We start from the raw sequence: 22,154 nt of genomic DNA on the forward strand, positions 1-22,154 counted from the left end.
GCCTATTTGAGTAATATTTAAAAGGACCAGGAGTGAGTTTAATAGTACAAAAGAAGGTAAAGCTGAGTGTGTATTTCTTACACCAGAGCTATGTCTAAGGTGTACCTAAACAGTTAATTTCAGCTAAGCTTCTCTTAGCCTCTACCAAGTGTTGTGGGGTTTTTTTTCTTATCTGCCTAGAACAGTGGCTCATAGAAAAAGCATTCTTTGAATATATTTACTTCTCTATTCGACTGGTCTGTATTACTCAGTTGTCTCTCAAGCCTTTTGGGACGTGTGTCTTATTCTCCTTGTGTGTTTTTCCCTTTTTTATAAAACACTTCCTAAATAATAGCAGTCCAAAATGTGTGAAGGTTTATTTTCTAAGGCCACTGTATCCTATTTTTTTTAGGATAAAAACAACAGAGAAGTACCAGATTTTTTGTTTAATTTTTTTTTTAGGATTTTAGTTTTCTTCATGTCTCTTACACATTAAAAATCATTTGTGTGTGTTATGCTTTCCCCTGGCCCATTTCTCTTTTAGCTGGTGCTTGCCTGAGCACTGTATTTCTGTTGTCTCATCTTGAAACAAATTTAGGAACATGGTCCTGTCTTATTGAGTGAGTAATTTTGCTATTGATGTTACTAGATAGAGGATGTAGCTTAGTGCTATTACTGTTATTTTCTTGCCCTGGAGCTGTTGGTAGCTTTCTCAGTAAGTATTTTTCTGTTAATTGAGTTCATATGCTGTTTGCCATTTTCCAGATTAACAGAGTTGTTAAATAAAAATCATGTCTGGTGCTGGTTCCTTTGCTGCCACGCTACAAACTTCCTGTGCTCCACTGCAATCTGTTTATTTTTAATGCATTTACAGTACTTTAGCAGGTTTTTGTGTTGTTTTGATGGTCAAATTAAATTATATTAATTGAATGATAAGAGACACGTGAGATAATATTAAGTATTAAATTGGAAATCAAGATTGGTTTGATCAGAAATCCTGCATGATTCTTGTATAGAGTTGGGCATGTTTTGCAAGTGCTTACTAATCACTTGTTTCTGATGCCCAAGATGACTGAAGCTGTTGTGCGTATAACTTCCACAACCTGGGATGTGAAAGCAAAAATGGGAAAAACTTACTTTGCAGCAGGCCTGCTGGTGCTCATGGATCAAGGCTGAAACTTGCTGGGCCAGCTGTACTGTCTGATTCTTTGTTTTTACACGCGGGAAGTGATTGTGCCCTGTCCTCAGCCCTGCTCAGGCTGAGCCTCGAGTACTGTGTTCAGTTGTTTCTTCACTTTAAATAGGACATTAAGCTGCTGGTATGTGCCCAGAGGAGGGCGACAAGGCTTGAAAAGGTCCAGAAAATATGGAATGGCTGAGGGAGCTGCATTTGTTTAGTCTGGGGGAGGCTCCAGGGGGACCTCATCACTCCCTACAACCACCTGAAAGGATGTGGTAGCGAGATAGGGTCTGTCTCTTCCAACATGTATGCAGTGAGAAGACAAGAGGAAAGGGCCTGCTGCTGAGACAGGGAAGATTCAGATTAGATATTAGAAAAGAAGTCTTTAGGCTAGTCAGGAATATGAATAGTGTGCCCAGGGGGTAGGGGAGCCAGGTATCCAAGTTGCATCTGAATCTGGCACTGGGTGATATGGTTTAGTTGTTAGGGGATTACAGTGGTATTGCTGGGTGGACAGTTGGATTTGATGACTGTAAAGGTCTTTTCCAACCTTGATGATTCTGTGATTCTAAGTATCAGGCACTGTGCTAGTGATGGTTGTTGACAACAGAGAGGTGACCAGATTCAGATGTTGGGGAAGGAGGAGTGCAGTGGAGAAAACAAAAGCCTTTTGTAGGCCCAGTTCTCTCCCTTTTCTCCTCTTTTTTTGTCCATTTCCAAGTCAACATCATCTCTGCTTGCAATTTTAGTCCTACTAGTTCTTTTTAGTCTGGTTACTTCCACTTTGCTGTAAGAAGATCCTGCATGTTCAGCTGTGTTGCACACAGGCTGTGTGAGGGAACAGAGCATTTTTGGTTTTTTCAAGGGTATAGTGTGTAAATTTTCTGTTCAGTACTTGTAACTGCAAGGCTGATGAAGTAGGTTCTACGTTGCAGGTGTCTTTAATGTTTATTTTCACATTTTTTTAGTAAGCATGAGGAAAAGTAAACAAAAACGAACGTTCACTGATTTGTTTGGTTTTTCTGGTGAAATGCTCACAGAAATAGCAGAATTTTTTAGAATTTGACCTCTCAAAGTAGTCTGCATTAAGAAATTAATCTATTAAAGTAAGAAACAATTGATATTTCTTCTTTTTTAAGTATCAAGTGGCATATATTTTCCTCTCTTCAGTGTTTGAAACATCTGAACTGTTTAAGTAGAATGTCTTAAGGTTTGGACTTGCTGTTTGGCTTGTAGACTACAGATGAGATAGTTAATGTCAAGCAAGTTTATCTAAAACTGAGTAACCCAGAACAATCCTTTAAAAGGGCATCTTACACTAAAACATATCAGATGCATTTTGAAAGGAGTTTTATGTATGATCTTCAGAATATATAAATAAAATGCAGTATACAAGTTGCAACCTTTTGTACCACAAAAGAGGCAGCACGACTTTTTAATTTTCACTTGCATGCTTCAGTTGGGGTTTTTAAAAGGTGGAAACCTGACAGTTTGTCCAGTCCCTTGAGACTGAGTGGTACTCTTGCATGTAATACTTTTAGTCTTTAGAAGGATACTTCTTCCTTTCAGTATGTCATGTAAGTTAGGAAGAAATTCTTAAGTAGCTGGCATTTTCTTTCTGGAGAAGAAATCATTGTTTGGCTGATTTTGTATTTGTGTTGTGCATTAAAGAAATACAGTGATTCTCACTCTGAGCACTGATGAATGAAAAACAGTACCTGTTTTTCAGGTACTGCAAAACAGAATTGGCTGGAAGGTTGGATTTTGGATATTCAGCTGCTGACAGGAATGCTAAATGCAGATAACTACCCATGAAACTAGTGTCTTCCAGTATATTGCTAAGAGAAAGGAATTTAATTCTCAGGAACAGCAGAATCACTAAATATTCTTATCTGGAGTTAATTGTTGTTTTCACTGTTTGAATACTTCAGATGCTGGCTTCATATGTGTTTAAAATGTTTTGTAATGACTGATACTTTCTTTGAAATTTCTAAAAATTAAACAATACATTCAAAGTATTAATAAAGGCCTCATGGTGAGGCTGTAACCTATTTCAGTATCTCTGTATTACTTGTCTTTGACCGTATGCTCTTTACAAGAAAAAAAAAGCTGAGATTTCTACAGTTTCTCTGGTAATTTTTGTCTGAGTCAGTTTATTGGGCTTTTAATATCATTATTTTGATTACCCTTAGTTTCTGAGGACACCAAGTAAGGGAGAAAACCTTAGGCTTTTTTTACAAAGGTGTGTCGATCCAAGATATAATGGCTTGGGACATTACAGACACTTCCATTGATGTTACCTCATAGCTGTGCTTGTAATTGTAAATACAAATTGATCCTGATGTATATAGTATTTGAACCATTTTTTTTTTCAGTGTTTTTTCCTTCACTATGAATTCAGATTATGTGCTCTCTTTGGTGTATCTATTAAACCCAGGACCAATTACATTCATTTTAGTTAATTTCTAGCAAAACCAGTTCAGTGTCATAACATCAAATTATATTTGGCTATCAGGATTAACATACAAAAGGTGTCAGGAAAGAGCATTTTTGGACTTCTTTTTTCCTAGACTCACTCATCAAACCATTCACCATGCTATATGTTAAATGCTGAAATAATTGACCTGGATGAAAAGATGATGTGGGATTGATATAAAATATATTAAGACTTCTGTAGTGGAGGGGTAAAATACATACTTTTTTACATACTTTATTGATGGAACTCTTAGGTATGTCCTGACTCACTTCACTCAGAGTGTGAAGCTAGAGAGACTGAGAGTTGATACTGCAGGGGAATACTTCCAAAGAAATTTTCAGAACCTGATGTTTAGTAGTTAAAGGTAAACCAAAGTTCCTTAGGCTTTTAGCACAATGCTGTCCTCTGGTGGAATAATGTTGTGTTAAAAGAGCATTTTATACTGATCAGAAAGGTTTTAATTAGATGTGATCTATGCAGTGTATCTTGGTACTTGTATAGCAGTAACAAAGTAGAACAAAATTTGAGGATGCCTTCAATATCATCTATGATGTAATGTAATCTGTAACTAAAATGGATATTTCTTACTCTTACCATTCCAAGCCAATATTTTTCATAAGGTGAATCAGAAGTTCTCATTGAGTAGCAAGTTGTTCGGGGTTAATAGGATTTAATTCTGTGATTCTTTTAGAAGTCAATCTTCTTGCAAGTCAGAAATGTATCTAAATAGTTGTCACAGATTGCTCACGTTTTTCTTTTGGCTGGTTCTGTGCTTTTGTTTTCTGCTTTAAAGTGAACTTCTCCAGAATGTGGGATTTTTTATATTATTATTATTATTTTCTTTTTCTTTTTTTCTTTTTTTCTTTTTTTTTTTTTCACAAAACCAGTGATTAATGTGGATGCATCCTGTGGATGTTCAATCTGACAGTCTTGAATCTGTTACTTCCCTGCCATACTTGGAAGTATAAAGTAAATGCAGGGAAATGTTGGATAGACACATACACGCTGTGCTGAATAAAATGTTGTCTTTGGGAGTTTGAGGTTTGTGCAGAATGAACTTTCAGAATTTAAGTTGATGTAAAGATTAAATTGTAGAAGATTAAAATCAAAAGCTTTTGTTGTAGTAGAAGGAATAAGGTGGGAGGAAATTATTTGGTTACTTCAGTTTGTAGATTGCATGTTGACTAGATAGTCAAGATTTTGGCAGCCAAATAGTAGAATTGAAGAGGAACAGGAAGAACTGTCAGGCCTGACTTTGCTCAGACTGTCATAAAAAGGGAAAAATAAGTAATATAATTTCTGGAAATGAGATCCTGCTGGATTCAAGGGGATGTCCAGGGATTTAACCATGTGATTAACTCCTAAATTTCAATTTAATAATTTTCTCTTTTGCAGTTTTCATTCTCTGCTACAGATAAGGATATAAGTGTAACCTGGTACATTCCTTTGCTGCCAGCCTGTTCCTCAGAGCAGAGGATGTGGTGGTGGCTGTAAAATACCAACTTCGAGAGACACAGAAAGAATGCTGTCTCTAGAACACTGCTATTCTCTTGGTCTGACTTCACCAGCCATAGGGATGTGTTGTGCTAATATTAGTTTCTCTGAAGCAGATTGTAGATGTTCCAATAATTGATCGTAAGTAACAAATTTCATCTGTTATTTGAAGACCTGGTAGATTCTCACTGCAAATGTTATAAAGTTTTAGATACAAACATTGTTGTGGTTTATATCACATCATATATGGAGATTGCAGTTTGGAATAATGTGGAGAAGTATTGACATGAAGAAAATATGTAAATGAGAGTTTCTTAAAAATGTCTGTTTTCAAGTAGGAATGATGTAAATGTTCCAGACAACACATGACAGGAGTTTGTTTAAGAGAGGCTTTAAATCAGTTGTTTGAAGAATAAATAGAGTGGGAAAATACTACTTTCTGGAGAAGCATGGCTTAGTACATTGGAAACGTACGTTTAGTACGTTAGTGTCTGATATAGACTCTAGGTTAAACTAGTCTGCCTATTTCAGTGTGATGTCTAATTTGCTGATCATCTGTTTTCTAGAAACAAAAAGGCAACAAAAAGACTTGCCGTGCTGCCAGTAGCTGCTAAGTGTTGTGTGTACAGCATCCATTGTTGGGGAGATCTGCATGCTGCATAGGTAGAATTTTGTGGGTCTCTGCGTGGGAGGAAAAAAGCAAACCAACTGAAGCAGTGAAACTCAGGCTACAGAGTTAGCAAGCAAGTACTCTCAGAAATTAGCCTGCTGTCAGTGTTTAAATCATCAGATTGTTAAAAACACTTCAGAGTTTATGGATGAAACTTCAGAGAAAGGGAAGTTAAATGAGAAGGGCCTTTTTTTTTTTTCTTTTTTAAGCCAACCAAACCAATTTTGAAGAAGGTAACATGCCATCCTCAAAACATAGTTCAGCTATTAACAAAGATTCTGGAGATCATTTCTTCTAATATGCTGTTCTGCATAGAGTGATGCTTGCAGAATAGATAAGCGGTGAGGTGAATAAAAAATAGGTTCAGTATTCATATAAGCACCATGCTTAGACATGAGAAGCTATTAGTGCCTCAAGCTGTCCCTCAAGTAGGTGAAGAAATTAAAGGCAAAAGTGATAAAAAATTTTTGCTCACTGTTCCTCTAAGTATAATGATGCAATTGTTTGAACAAGTTGAGGAGATTCAAAAGAAATTGCTTATTGATGTGTTTCTGAATTACTTGTGGTAAAGCTTATGTTGGATGCGACAGAGTGGAGTAAAAAAAAAATGCAAAAAAGATGCAAAAAAAAAAATTCTGTAACTCACCAGTCCTCTGACAACTAGGCTTAAAAAAATAGGGATATGGCTAATGTGACTCTTTTGTTCTGGCAGTTTGCTCTAAACTTGCCTGTGCTTTTACCAAACTATGAAGAAGAAATCTTAAGTGATGCCAAAAGAAGGTGTTGATCCAAATCCTGTGTTGGTTGTAACACTGGTTTCTTTCGTGAAGGCCCTTAATTTACTGCTGCAATTGAAAGATGTTTGTGTTAGCCTTTGCAGCTTACAAGACAGTGTCACTTCTGCACTTAACCAGGCAACCCAGAGAGAACTGAAACCATACAGAGAAAATTGAAAACTTCTTGAAGCTATAAAGTGTTTCTCAGATACAGAGTGTGACTACTTTACATTGCAAAAAATGAGCTGAAGGGGGAAATAGAATGGAGAGAACTGATGAGGCGAAATTAAAAAAATCTGCGCAAAGGTTCTGATTTCTACACTACTTGAAATGTCTGACTACAGTGTTACTCAGAATTAAAATATTAGGAATTGTTGAATTAAATGCTTGAAAGCTAGTATGTTTTTGGCAGTGGTTGATTTGGTGGTTGTTTTTCTTTACTCTTGGTCAGCCCTTACACAATTTACCTTATGAAAGTGGCACAATTCCTGACTGAACAGTCAAAATACCAGTCAATAATAGGTGGTAAAGGTGTCTGTAGGAAGGTGCAGCCAAAGAGCTTTACTAACTTAACATGTTACTATTTCAGGTGCTTGAGTCTGCTTTACTTCAAGAATTCAAGATCCTAATTTTGGGAGAGTGGTGTCTTTTAAAGACACAAATGCATTAAAAATTGAGTCTCATGTCAGCTGCACATGTCAGATATGGTTGGCTCCTTTTATTGATAGGCAATTGCAACAAATCTTCCTTATAAAAAATAAGTGTATTTGTTGGTGTCTTAAAGCAGTTTTATTTGTTCACAGGTGTCAGCTGTGATGCATGTTTAAAAGGAAATTTTCGAGGTCGCCGGTACAAGTGTTTAATTTGCTACGATTACGATCTGTGTGCAACTTGTTATGAAAGTGGTGCAACAACAACAAGGCATACAACTGACCATCCAATGCAGTGCATACTAACAAGAGTAGATTTTGGTAAGTGATAATTTCAAACTCCAATAATGAATTGCTATATTGTGCCTGCAAACATAATGCTGATTTTCATGTTTCTAATTATTAGTCACTTCCCCCATTAGTGCTCTAAAAATAAGGGCCAAGTTGAGTTCTTGAGTTCTAATAAGCACACATACTTTCTTTGATAGAAGAACTGATTTTTTTTTTCTTAACTGCTGCATATGTATTTCTGATTTTGTTATTTTGGTCTGATTACAGCAGATTATCAGACTAATAAATATACTTAATAACAGCAACTAGAGTTAAAAGTGACAGTCTATAGGCAGAAAAAAAAATCCTGGTGAGATTTTGTAGGACGATCGTTCATTTGTGGGTTTTGTGAGACGGTAAGTACAGGAAAGGCAGTGATAGGCTACAGTGAGTGAGAGATTAGTGGTTAGGACTACCATGTAGTCTTTTTGGAATTCCTTTGTAGATCTCCTAATCCAAACATTATTTCTAACTAAAATAAAGCCTTGTCAATATTTAAAATAAATAATAATTGTTCTTGTGTCCTATCCAGTTTGTTGTTTCTGTTGCATCATAGTTAAAACAGGTTGTAACTTGTGAGAAATGCTTTTGTGACAATCCACTGCTCTACAATGTTGCTGATGCTGGACATGCATTTTGTATTGATGTCAAGCACATGGGACTACCATTTCTGTATTTTTTCGTAGTAGTTGCAGCTGTAATTTTCATTTTCTGAATCCTTTAAATATGATTTCTCAAAAGCTGAAGTCCTAACTTCTTTACCTTTGTGCTTAGAACAGAAGTAAAATTTTTACTTTATTGGTCTAAAGTTTAGAGAATAGCTATATATAGAAACATGCAGTTTCTTAAAACAACCTTTATATGAAGTTGTCTTCAATTTTCTTGGACTTCTCGGGGCTCCTCTTACCCTGAGACTACCTGGTCATGACCTTAGAAATCCAGATTGTGGGAGTCCGTGGTTTGAAAGGAAATAATTTAGTGCATTATCAAAAATACATGCCCCTATTTTAACTTACATGTTTCTTGTCAGGCTTTTCTTTTTTTCTCTGTGTACAGTATTGGGGATTGAGATCACTGTTTGAAATGCACAGTTGAAACTTCTTAACCTGTTAGCAACAGTTATTTTTGGGTATTAAACATGGGCTAAAAGGACAGCATTGCTGTAAGCACTAAATACAAATCATAAGGGTAAAGAAGACTGAAACATATTAACATTAAATGTCAAAGATTTCCATGTACTACAATGAGAACTTGTTCTAGGCTATACTTTTTTTTTTAGAAAATGCCTATAATCAGAAACTGAGAATGACTGAGAATTATGTTTTTTTTCTGGCAACGTGGATACTTCTCTTTTGAAAGTCTTTGATAAGTGTACCTTTGGCTTAGTGCCTTTTATGTGTGTGTATTACAGAGGCATGCAGGAAGAAGATTCATAGTAAAGTATTGAGATGGGTAATAGGATTTGAACGGCAGCTTCTATGTTGCTTGATGTTTATTTGCTAAAGGAGAATAAGAAATCAAGGTCTATAAATTTTGCATGGCTTGATATCGAAGCATGCTCCCACAGAACTAGTATCAGGAAGGAAAATACTGCAGCTCAGCTCTACAGTAAGACTTCTGGTTTGATTAACTCTGCAGAACAATAATATCACCAAATTGTGAGCCACAGCAAAGTCTGAAGGTACTGAATTACTACTGACCTTTAAGCTTATAGAGTGGAGAATGAATTGGGAAAATTGATAAATTACATATTCCTTAGAGTTCAGGAAGATCTGTGACATCATTCCTAAAATGTTTTGATTTTAGAGTTCCCCGTAGAATACACATAAAGCATGTACGTTACAGTATTGTACAGATGCTGTAAGAAACTGGTGACTTTTCAGTGGGCCTTGTGTGCCTAAGGAGATCATGTGACTTTGAGGAACATGCAGAAAATCAGGCGCTAAGCAGTGTTAAATTTAATTAGAAAATCAATAATAAATGGTAGAAGTAGCCTAAAATTACCTGATTCAGGGTTGTTAGGATAGTTGTGTTAGTGAATATTAAAAATCACCAAGGTTAGATATTAATAGTCTGAGATAGTCAGTCTGAGAAGAAAATAATCTCAAGGGTAAAATTGGCAACTAAGTGATATTGTTGTGGTTTATTCCCAGCCAGCAGCCAAGCCCCACACAGTTACTTGCTCCCTCCCCACCAGCAGAATCAAGGAGAGGATTGGAAGGGTAAAAGCTGAAAACTCATGTCTTGAGACAAAGACAGTTTAATAGGGAAAGCAAAAATCATACGCACAAGCAAAGCAAAACAAGGAATTGATTCAGTACTTCCCACAGGTAGGCAGGTGGTCAGACATCTCTGGAGAGCAGGGCCCCATCATGCCTAATGATGACCTGGAAAGACAAACCACATCACTCCAAATGTCCCCTCTTCTTCCCTCCTTCTTCCCCCCTTCATATACCTTCTATCCTGAGCATGGTGTCATATGGTCCAGAATCTCCCTTTGGTCAATTGGAGTGACCTCTCCTGGCTGTGCCTCCTCCCAGCCTCACATGCATCCCAACTTCCTTACTATTGTAGCAGTGCAAACAGCAGAAAAGACTTCGGCTCTGTGAAGGCCCTGCTCTGCAGTAACAAAACCATCTTGATAGTATCAGCCCTGTATACAACACAAATTCAAAAGATGATACCCTGTACTTCACACTGTGAAGAAAATTCTATCCTGAATGAAACCACCACAAGCACAGTGCTAATAAAGTCTTCAGTAGTTTCCTGGTGATGTGAGAAGTCAAATGAAAGGAGAATGTTTGTAATATATGCCAGTATGAGTAGGGAATTTTCTTAAGGAAGGAAGATGTTACTAGAAACACAAACTGGAAGGCTGTTAGTGTAACTAGGTGTGTGAATTGTAGTTTACTTGGCTATTGACAGACTTCAGTACTGTTATCTGTAGACAGGTTTGTTTCAAAGATATGAAAATAATTTAATAGCAGTAAACCTACAGTTTTTGCTTATGATATGGAGGAAAGTGAATAGCTAGTGAAGAATGAGTATTTTATCAAGGACAAGGAAACAGAGTGGGGAATCCTTCTGTTGCAAAACTGATGCAAGCACTTCAGAGGAAGTCACTGTCATTTTTCTGATTTTAAATGCTCACATGGGGATCAGTGAGTCATTAGCCCAAAATCCATCTGCTGCTAATGATAAGGAGCCTGTACTGTTAAATACCACCACCACTCTGGCTGGCACTGTCTAGATGTGGGTATCTGTGGAGTTCACTTAAGTGCTCTGGCTGAAGCTGCAACCAAGTTACTTGTGATGGACAACTGACAACATGGATGTTTCTTTCAGCATAGAAAAAGTCACATACTGTTTATCTCCCTGAAAGTTGCGATCAGTTTTTAGAGTACCTAGGTACTGTAATAATGTTGCAGAATATACTGCAAGAAGATAGACTTTTTTAGGTACTCTGAAAGAGCTTTTGTTGTCAGCTTGACACAATCTGATTTTTTTTTCCCTGAGATTCAGACTAGTATAGGAGCCAGTATGATAAGACTGAAAACAAGTTAAAAGCTCTAGTGTTTACTGGCTGTGCATGTTCACTCTTGCACCATCTGGTTGCCATATTTATTTTTCAGGAGTAAATAACTTACATATATTAATTTTGAAGCAAGTTGGGATCCAGAACAATGGCAGTGCCGTAAAAGATGCTTCAACACACACCAAGAGTGATATGCAGCTGTAAGAGGGACAGAGCTTAAAATAAAGTTTGAGGTCTCATAGGTGATGAGAAGTGGCCTTTAAAGCACAAATCCAATTAATTTCAGAGAGGTCAAAGACTGAAATTGTAGTAGACCTGTGTAAAGAGCAGGAATGTGCTTACCAGACAGCTACTGTACTTCTATGATCTTTGTAGATCAATTTGTCGGGACAATGGAGAAGTTCACAGCAAATTTCCTTTTCTTTTTCCTAAAAAAACCATTTTAAACTGTTAGGATGCTTTAGGGTCTAGGCATATAACTTGCCCATTACCACAGCATTTTAAAGTGGCTATGCTGACAAAGAAAGTAATACAGATTGTTAGTAGGATTCTCTGCCAAAATCCTATTGTGTTACTTTCATCAAAGTACAGAGCGTTCCTTGGTTCAGAAGTGCCTTCACTTTTCAGCTAAGGTGGTTGTGTGACAGAAGGTCTTGCCATATTTTGTGCCCAATTCCTAGGCAGAGGGAACTGATTAAATAATGGTGCTGTGATGAAGTGTAGTGTAGGATTGACTGGATTCACCAGAATTCAGCTTGAGACTTTTGTGGGTTTTTTGGTTTGGGTTTTTTAACAGAACAGGATCTGTGTGCTAAATGTGTGTCATGCTAAATCTGAGCATCATAATTTGTTTGCAACAGGACTCTGAGGGTAATATTGCAACAGCTTTGAGGGTAATATGGCTACTTGATAAGTGATACACGAACATACATACTTTGTTTTGTTAAGTGTTGTGTTGCCACCATTTGGTTTCTTTCTTCTTCAAACATTGAAGAAGGTTAAATGAATATGCTACAACTTGTCATACCAACATTTTTATCTGTATCACATTGAAATTACATTATTTATATGAAGAGAAGTGAAACTAAAATTTCATATTGCTGCGTACCCTTGTAATGAATTGTCTTAACAAAAAGTAGAAGCTGTTAGAAAATGTAGTCCGGAATCCACTTGTCTCTTCAAAAGAAAAATTTTTATCTAAGGAATTCTGCACCAATGCTTCTGGTTTGTAACTAACCTCCTACCAATTCCAAGAATGTGCTAGTTAGATTTTAATGTTGAGTATACATTTAAATTTTGTAGCTATAGATGGATAAAAAGGCAAAACTGCTGATAATTTTGGCTTCATTTTCACATGTAATTCAGATTGTTTCAGAGTTTCTTCCCCCACCAAGGAAAAGCTATGATGTGTAAACACACTTGTGCTTGAAAACTGACTTCATAAACTATTATTGAGTCTTCAGCAGACAGTGTTCTGATCTTTCTACTCCTTTGTATTCATCCACTAATTGATAAGGACTATGGGTCACGGATTTTATCCTAGAGGGATGTGACTGAATCTGTTTTTACTTTTTTACTAAATACTTCTACTTGTCTTCCTAGGCATCTTGAACAGCACAGGGCTTTAGAGGTCTAGAGGAGTGTGAAGAATTATGGACTCCTGCTTTTGTCTTTGAAATGAACCAAAATTTTAATATCTGAAAGATTTCTTTGTGGTCAGAAGACACAATTCTTCGATCATGGGCACATTGCATTCTAAACTGATAGACTTGTAAATGAAAACAGTAACACAATTGTAGGTTGCTTCATTTCTGCAGGCACAGAGGCATAGTGTTTTCATCTCTTCTCGTATTACCTCTCATTCTTAGTTAACTTCATTAGCAAAGGACCTCTTAATAATTAAGGACATCACTGTTCATAATTTCAGGATTTTTATGTGCTTGTAAAAACAAAACGGATGGAGAGATACCCATTCAGTACCTTCAGTGCTAAAATCAGACACAAAGTTTCATGAGACCACTTGATTACCAGCCTTATTTTTTTTAACTTAGATTTTAGTTTACAGCAAAACTTATCTGGTCATCTGTATTTCATATTAGAAAAGAAATTCTGATTGTAGGAGAGATTAAAGTTGAAGATGAAAAAAGAAGGGACTTATAAAACTTAAAAAGGAAAAATATCTAGATTTGCCAGCTTTAACTTCTGGGTTTTTTTAATAAAAACGCATTTTTTAATTCTTTTTCCAGAAGAAGGCATATTTGTTTGGCATTCTCATGTATGTTTGGTGTATATTATGAGAAGGATGTGGAAGGAGGTATGAGTGGGAGAACATGCCAGAGGTATAATTGGGATACTGCAAAGAACTCAAGATTTTTATTTTATTAGTGAATAAATGTTTTGTTTTGTAGCCTTTAAAAACAAGGAACAACACAGGATTTGACACAGGTTTTGGCAAACCTCTCCCCTTTGTGATAGAACTATGTGTACTGCTAAAATTCTTGGTATCTGTATTGAGCTACCAGTGTATCTAATAAAAAGATAACTCTGTGTGAATGCTTGTTTATTTAAAACTCTCTCCAGATGGGTTGTGGCCCTGGGCCTTTTGTTCAGCTGTGAAGGTGGAGTTGGTACTGCTGCCTTACTTGAAAATACATTCATCCATTCTCAGTTAGTTTCATAGGTAGAGGTTTTTAAGCAATCTGATATTTAAAAGGTTTTTTTGTTTGGTTGGTTTTTAGGTTTTTTTTTTTTAATGTTGATGTGAATGAGAAGCTTAGTCATGTTTCCTGTAAAATACAAAATACCTGCAGAGCATGAGAGAGAATAATGTTCTCTTTTTGATAAATTTTCATCTTAAGTTTGGGGAACTTCTACGTTAGCAGCTTAAAAGTGCGTTCTTTCCATCAGCAGTGCAGAAGTGCTCACATTCAACACACCTAAAAGTTGAAGCCAGTGTGTAACGGACAGCCAGATTATTTTCTCACTATTGAACTTGTATGCTCTATATTGGAGGCATTATCCAGAGTTCAGCTTCTGAAATTTTATCTTATGACTGAGAAATACCATAGTTGACCCTGTGTGTGGGATAAGAACAGTGAAAGTTTGGCTGTATCAGCAGCATCATGATGGAAGTCTTTTTCCTAGTAAATGTTAGAAAACTAAGTTATGTGTGCTAATGAAAATTAAATGTAGTCTCTGTTTTTTTTCATGAGTAACTGAACCCCTCCTGAATATAGCCAATTCAATGAAAAAACAGATTAATTTAGCAGTGATTACAGTGAAGTATGTTTATAAACAGAGGTTGATGTGAACAAAATTAACAGTGATACGGCTTTAAAGTAACCTCTATTTAATCTTTTCTGTTTCAGACTTGTACTATGGTGGAGAAGCCTTCTCTGTAGAGCAGCCACAGTCTTTTACTTGTCCTTATTGTGGGAAAATGGGTTATACGGAAACATCTCTTCAAGAACATGTTACTTCTGAGCATGCAGAAACATCAACAGAAGTGGTAAGAAACCTCAGAACTTGCATTCATGGTGGAAATATATTTTAAATAGTCTCATTTCTGAAAAAGTATCTTTCTGTTCTTTCTCGAAGCATGTATTCATTTAAATGCTTAGTCAGAGGGGAGAGTACCTCTCTATGATTTATGGGTATTATAATATAATGAGCTTGCATCCTTCTTTTAGAGTTTTTGTTTGTTGTCCTGATATAAAGGCTGCCATGTTTAGGAGATTGTTACACACTAAGAGAAAACTTAGAAAGTTCTCACAGTTATTCTGTCTAGCTGTGTCTCCCTTTTCATAATTAGTATGTAATTGTTCTGCAAGCTTACAGCTATGTTGGTCTTTTGTAACTGTAAGAAAGAGGAAGGCATGCAGACGGTTTGTTATGTTTTCTAATAGCTTTTTAAGTGAACCTGTTATTTTATGCAGTGGAATTCTATAATTGTTTTAAAACTATTCTTGTCTAAGCAGGGGGGTTTTCCCCATCCCTAACCATTAGAACATTAAATGGGGTTTAAAATGCACTTCTTAAACAAGTTTCAACAGAAATACTTTAATTGGAGATGTTAACTCCCTCTATCTTGATTGACCATGGGAGTAGGAGAACTTGAGTTGGCAGCTCAGCAGAATGACATGGAGCGTGCTGTTCTGTGGTAAACTGTTGTACCCTAGACTGCCAGGAAGAAAGTGGATTATTCATCACTAATGCATTGTGTGAAATTAGTTATAAATAGGTTCTCTATTCTAATCTTTTAGTTTTCTTAATTTTCAAAGAATTCTGGAATTCTTTGAAAATGAAGTGGAAGAAAATGAATGACTCTTCAAATCTAATAAGGAACTTGGGTGAAGGGGTGATATGGAAGGGCGTTTGTTCACCTTTTTGGAGACTCAAAGGTGTTACAATCTTTCTTCAAAATACAGGAAGCGTTTACTTCATAATCAGTTACACTGTGGTATATTATTTAATTCGGTGACACACTGCAAATTTTACAGTCTCTCTGAGTCCTTTTTTAAGCTTTGCAACTTTCAAACATAGCATCAACCATTGAAATTCTGCGTTTGGATGAGTTGACTTTGTTTGGTGGCTTGGTATTGCAATTCTGATTTGCACCACTTGATGTCAGTGATATGTTCCTAACACTGAGCATTCACAGGATTTTGAGATCTCGAGTTTTTAAATTTGACATGCTCTTGTTTGCAGTTGTGACTTCTAGAAACCCACACATAAAGTCTAAATTTGTGATTCTTGACAGCCGCTACTCTGGTGAATCCTGAAAGCGTTACATGTAAAAAAAAAAATCCCACAAAACTTTTATTTTTATGCATCAGTCTGCAACACTGCTTTATTATTATTCCAAACAATGATAAAGGACAGTATTTTAATCCTTGAATACAGTTGTTACTGTTTGTGCTAAGTTTTGAATCCGGCATTTGTGATAAATGTTTAGTGTGGATTCCCATAAAGTTGTTTGGGTACTGTACCCTTAATGGGACAGTGAAGGGTTACAAGACTAGTAAAGAGGAAAATATTATGGATTCTAAGTGTTTGTGATTATAGGCTTTTAGACAATTAGTTATGTTTAGATACTGAGCTTGTAATTGTTTGAGTATCTCCTTCCAAAAATATGTTTTAGTTTGAATGTGTATTGTTACGGATGTAAGGGAACTTTACAGAGACATAATAATTTCTATTTTAAAGGCTTTTTACCCCCAGTTTTTCAAAGAACAAGTAAAAAACTTTCTCATCTGTTAAATTTTGCCATTTTTGTATTCAGCATGATGCAGATAAGTTAACTTTCTGCTGATTTTTTTTCTCAGGTGTAGGCATTGGTAAGTACAACAGTGTTAGGTATCTGCAGGCAGGAATCACAGGCTGAATGAGGTTGATAGGGACCTCTGGAGCTGGGCCATGAGCAGCTGGTTACTCAAGACCGTGTCCAGACAGTTCTTTAATAGTGACTGCACAGCTAACTCTCTGGTTAACTTTTGCCAGTGCTCAGTGATCCTCACAGTGAAAAATGTTTCAGTGTTTCCTGATGTTTATGAGGAAGCTCCTGTGTTTGAGTTTGTACTCACTGTTTTTCCTCCTGTCACTGCATGGCTCCATCATCCTTTCAGGATGTCTTCAGGTATTCATGGACATTCCTAAGATCCACCCCCCATTACCCTACCCTTCTCCAGGCTGAACAGTTCCATCTTTCTCAGCCTTTCCTCCATTCCTTTCGTGCAACAGGCTGTCTCTTCAAAATAGATCTTAGAGGTCCAAGAACATTTTAAGGTTTTATGCAAAGCTGTTTATTACATAAATGCATATGTCTAAAGGTGAAAGAGTTCTAAATGAGCGGTCTTACAGTTGGTTATGAGCATAAAGTCTTAGAAAAATGAAACACCATAATAAACGGGAGTTTCAACACAGAATTTAACACAACATCCCAGCCTCAGGATAAAACAACCTCCAGCTTCTGTCCCCAAACAGCGCTCCCGGCAACAGGGTCACGGTGGCAGGAAGGGGTCCCGGGGTCCCAAACCCACACAGAGTCCCTGGCAGCCCCAGACAGAGTTCTGGGGCAAGCGCCGCAAAGGGAGAGGGAAGGGCCCTGATCCCAATCAACAAAGGCTACAATAGATGGTACCTTTAGAATCCCATTCAGCTCCCTGGCTGGGCTCCTTCCTCGGGCTGCAGAAGGTGGAGATTGGATCAATAGACCGGGTTGAACAATCGATACCTTCACTTCCAACCCAGAGGCTTTTTATCCATAAGTTACAAATGCATATTCATACCTTTATGTACACACTACCCAATCTAGGTGCAATTTTCTAAGTTCGTAAAACTATGAAAAACTACGAAAAGCAGTATAAAAAACCTACACATATAGCATATCTGTTAGTGCAAAAACTCTATCTTACTAAAGTAAAAATTCTATCTTATTGTGTGTAAAAATTATCTTAGTGTACATGAAAAACTTGATCTTACTTGTGTAAAATTTATATCTGAAGTTGTAAGCTGTACTCTGCTATATTTTTGTTATGTCTAAACTATATCACTGAGCCTGAAGCTTTGAACTTTCACACTAGCAATTAGGCTCTTAGAGTATGTTTTCTTAAAGTTCAAGCTCAAATCTGTACTCTATGTATGTGTGGCTTTATATATTCTAATTTTTCTAAAGGCTTTAATTCAACTCCTGTACTTTTCTCTCTGTGTGGAGAATCCATGGAAACACGGACTTCAACACTCTGTAACCTTTTACTGAGCTATTTTCAGGGTGTGCATGCGTGGAGCTGAGAACTGGGCACTGGTGCTGGCTGAAGGCAAAGGATCGGGACCCCTTGACCTGCTGGCAGCTCTCTGTTCAGTTTAGCCCAGAACACCACTGGCTTTCTTTGCTGCAAAAGCATACTGTTGCCCCATGGTCCACCAGGACCACAGGTCCTTTGCTCAAAGCTGTGTTCCATATGACTGGCTTCCAATGTGTGCTGGTTCCTGGGGCTATTCCTGTCCAGGTGCAAGAATTTGTACTTCCTCTTCATGAGGTTCCTGTTGTCCCATTTCTTCATTTTTTTTAAGGTCGCTCTAAATGGCAGCATAGCTCCCTAGCATATCAGTCACTCCTCCTAGTTTTGTGTAATCAGCAGAATTCCCACTGATAACCACCTCCTGAGCCCATCCACTGAGACAGTTTCACTCCACCTCACTTTCTGCTTATCCAGCCTGAGCATCCAATGAGAGACAGTGTCAGTGGTCTTACTTGAAGTCCAGGTAGGCAATTTCCCCTACTCTTCAGTCATCTACCAGGCCAGACACTTCAGCATTGAAGTTTATGAAACTGGTCAAGCATGTCTTCCCCTTTGTGAAGCCAGTGCTGACTACTATTGATTTTCTTGTCTTTGATAGTACCTAAAAATAGTTAACAGTAGCTTCCTCACTTTCCCAGGGACCAAAGCAAGATGACCAGCCTGTTGTTCCCTAGGTCTCCTCTTGCCTTTCTTTAAGATAGGAGTGAAATTTGCTTCACTCCAGTCCTCAGATACCTCATCCATCACCATGATTGCTCAGAGATGAGAGGAGGCTCACAATGGCATCTGCCAGTTCCCTCAGCACCTCTTGGTGCATCACACCCATCACAGCCTCTGGGTTTAAGTATTCCAGTTCATATAAGTATTCTGCACAGTAATCCTCTTCCAGCAGGGGAATGTCTTCACTACTCCAGACTCTACTACTGCACTCTGGAGACTGAAGTTGCTAAAGACCAGTCTTGCCAGTAATGACCATAGCAAAGGAGGTATTCAGTGCTTCAGTATCTTCTGTGTCGTGTGTAACCAGGCCTCACTTCTTTTGAGTGATGGGTCCACATTTTTCCTAGTTATCTTTTTATTTCCTATGCACTTATTGAAGCCTTGTTACCGTGGATATTACTTGCCTGATTCAGTTCCACTTGGGCTTTAGCTTTGCTTACATTGCCCTGTGATGCTCAGATGATGCTTATGGTAGGCTTTGCTATGGCTTACGCTAGGAGGGTAACCTCAGTATGTTTTCTTTTTGTGATTGAGTTTGTTCAGGAGTGTCTTGATCATCCATGTAGGCCTCCTGGCATTTTTGCCTAACTCCATATTCATTGGGATGGAGAACTCCCAAGTTTGGGGGGGAGTGGTCTTTCAATATTAACAGGCTTTCTTGGGGCCCGTTTACTCTCCAGGATCATACACCATGGGGCTCCTCCAAGCAAATGTTTTAAGAGGCCAAAGTTTGTTTTGCTGAACTCCAGGGCTGTGATTTTGTTTCTCATCTTCCCTGCCCTCAGGATCTTGAAGTGCACCATGTCAAGGTTACTGCAGCCAAGGCTTTCTTTGACCCTCACATCCCAGCTGAGTCCCTCCCTGTTGGTAATTGTGAAGTCCCATATAGCACCTCACGTGTTTTCTTGTCACTTGGAGGAGGAAGTTACCCTGAATGTACTCCAGGAACCTCTTGGATTACAGTCACGCTGGGTTGTCCTTTCAGTAGATACTGCAGTGGCTGAAGACCTCCATGAGGATCAGGTCCTGCAAGTCTGAGGCAGCTGCTCTGTGTCTCTAGAGGGCCTGATCTGTTTGTTCTTCGTGGTCAGGTGGCCTGTAGCAGACAACCCCTATAACATCACCTTTGCCTGTTCTCTTCCTGATTTCCAACATGTGAGATCTCCATCAGGTCATCATCCATCCAAACACTGCTCTTAATGCCCCTCAGCTGCACTCACACTCAAAAGGCAAGCCTCCCGTCCTGTTCCTGAAAGAGCCCTATTCCTCTTCTAAAGAACCAGTATTTCTTCACCCATATAGTGTCCAGGGACAATGGTTAGAGTTGTAAGGCAGAGGAATCTGGGAATAAGTATGATGCTTGTTTTTTTGGTGTTGAGGTTTCTGGTTAGTTGGACTAGTCCAGATAAAATGCAGTGTTTAGCTAAAAGTCTGCTAGCACTGCAAATAAAAAAAGATCTCAGAGACTTCATTAAATACCATCTCTTCATTCTTCATAACAGGAGATGCAGATTTTCTGCTGTTATGTTGCATTGCAGCAGCTTTCCCTCACCTTTGGGAAGGCAGTAACTAGGCTCATTGTACATGAAGTGTAAGCACTAGGTTGTTGATACTTCAGTGATAAAACTGGGGAGAGCTTTTTGTTGCACTAATGAAATAGACAATCTGAGGCAGTCTCAATGTCTCTGTCTATCCTCTAAGATCCCAGTGACTCTTGTTGAGGTTACAGAAATGCTGTCACTTGGTTGGTAAAGTGGTTACTTTGTATGTAAATAGAAAAGTAGTGGTAATACAAGCACAGTTCTAGAAACTGGCAGATATTCTGTTAGTGGGATTGACTTTGGCCTTTAGAGTCATCATTCAGGGTTGCGTGGTGATTTCTTAATACAAACACTTATAAATTCAAGAGAAAGTTCTGACAACATTTGCCTTTCGCCTGCACCGTTTGTTTGTGCATGCTATAATTAACAATGATTTTTAGCTGTGTCATACTTCATCAGTGACCCGGCAGTCTTTGTTGTGACTCTGTCAGAGCTTATGCTTAACTAAATTGTTGTTTGTGCATAACAGTGCTTGAGTAACTTTCCCTAGTCAAGAGTTCTTGAAAGTTTAGTTGATATTTAGAATTAGGGTTGGGATACTTTGATCCCTTCTTACTCAATATTCATTATAACCTTTTCTTAACTGATTTTTTTCTGAGGTCTGAGTATATTCACAAATTAATGCGCAGTTCATAACACCTTGGTCACATTAACAGAGAACTTTCTGGTGATTTCCTGCTTTCAGGAGTGGGTTGTTCTTCTTATGTTGGGTTTCTGCTTCCTCAGAGTAGCTTAAATGAAAGAAGATTGCTTTGAAAGTATTGTTTTCTTGGTATGGGAAGATTAAGCAGCTCTAATGAAGTTTAGGGAATTCATAACGATCTGTCCAATACACATCCATTTTTGTATCCTTACAGGGTAGCTATATGATATGTTGGCATAGCTGAGTATTCATTATATTGTGTGGTGCTATGTTATGCCCTGTAATGCACTCACTTGGCTTCTGTAGTGGTGAAAAATCTGTGAAGAGAAAAGCTGAAAATTGAAAATAAGAGGGAAGGAGTTGTAGGAAGAAGCTTTTAAAATTCCTAGTTTTCTTTTCAGAATTGGCCACTAAAATTAAAGTGGAATTAGATGCAGCAATTCCTATCAAAAGCAGCTGAGATTTTACAGTAAACTTATTTCAATTTGTTCTCACCTCCATGGGAGTACAACAGATGTGTGCTCTTTTATACACTTGTTCTTAATGCTCATGGTCTTCTGAGATCTACACTTAACAGCTTAAGTAGACGCATGAAAAATGAAAGATAAATGGAAGATGTTGTTTGTGGAGTCAAAGAACAAGTCATAATTACGAGAACAGTAGTAATGTTTGTCTGCTTAGTTAACTGTACTTCAGTTTAAAAAACCAAAACAAATACAACCTACCAACCAAAAAATGTGAAGTGGGGGGAAAAAAACCCCAAAACCAAAGCGACACCTCAGTACCTGCTGTCAAAATACTGTTGTGGAGAGGTGTATGGAGATCAGCTCTTCTCTGCCAAACCTGCACCGTCCGGGTGGGATCGTCTTAGCTTGATACTTACCAAACACAGGCAGTTTCATTCTGATTCCTCTGCTGGGATGGGTGTCAAGCAGGCAAATAGCATTCCATTTTAAGAACCACAGCTCTGGTTTTCATAGTATTCTGAAATTCATAAAGTAGAAGATGAATAGATTAATGTCTAGACTTCAGTAATTTTTCTGAAAGTATTGAATACGTTGATATCCAGGTGTTTGTGAATGCCAAAATGTGATTTTAAAGCATAAGAGCCAATGTCTAATGATGAACTTGTTACAGGTTGCTGTTTCTTGTAATATTTATAAAGTTGATTTTTTTTCCTTGCTTTGTTGTTTCAGATTTGTCCAATATGTGCAGCATTACCTGGTGGGGATCCGAATCACGTAACAGATGACTTTGCAGCTCATCTTACACTGGAACACAGAGCTCCTAGAGATTTAAT

General features: G+C 37.7%; 1 protein-coding gene across 1 annotated transcript in view; it reads left to right on the forward strand.

The window, feature by feature from the left end:
* The window catches only part of KCMF1 (potassium channel modulatory factor 1), a 45,063-nt gene that overhangs the window by 15,193 nt on the left and 7,716 nt on the right, over positions 1-22,154 (forward strand). The window contains exons 2-4 of the mRNA XM_063422348.1: positions 7,379-7,546; positions 14,459-14,598; positions 22,051-22,152. Coding sequence (XP_063278418.1) covers positions 7,379-7,546; positions 14,459-14,598; positions 22,051-22,152 — 410 coding nt within the window. The remainder of the gene's footprint in view (positions 1-7,378; positions 7,547-14,458; positions 14,599-22,050; positions 22,153-22,154) is intronic.

The sequence above is a fragment of the Prinia subflava genome, chromosome Z (assembly GCF_021018805.1).
Source record: "Prinia subflava isolate CZ2003 ecotype Zambia chromosome Z, Cam_Psub_1.2, whole genome shotgun sequence".
In the NCBI taxonomy this organism is placed as follows: domain Eukaryota; kingdom Metazoa; phylum Chordata; class Aves; order Passeriformes; family Cisticolidae; genus Prinia; species Prinia subflava.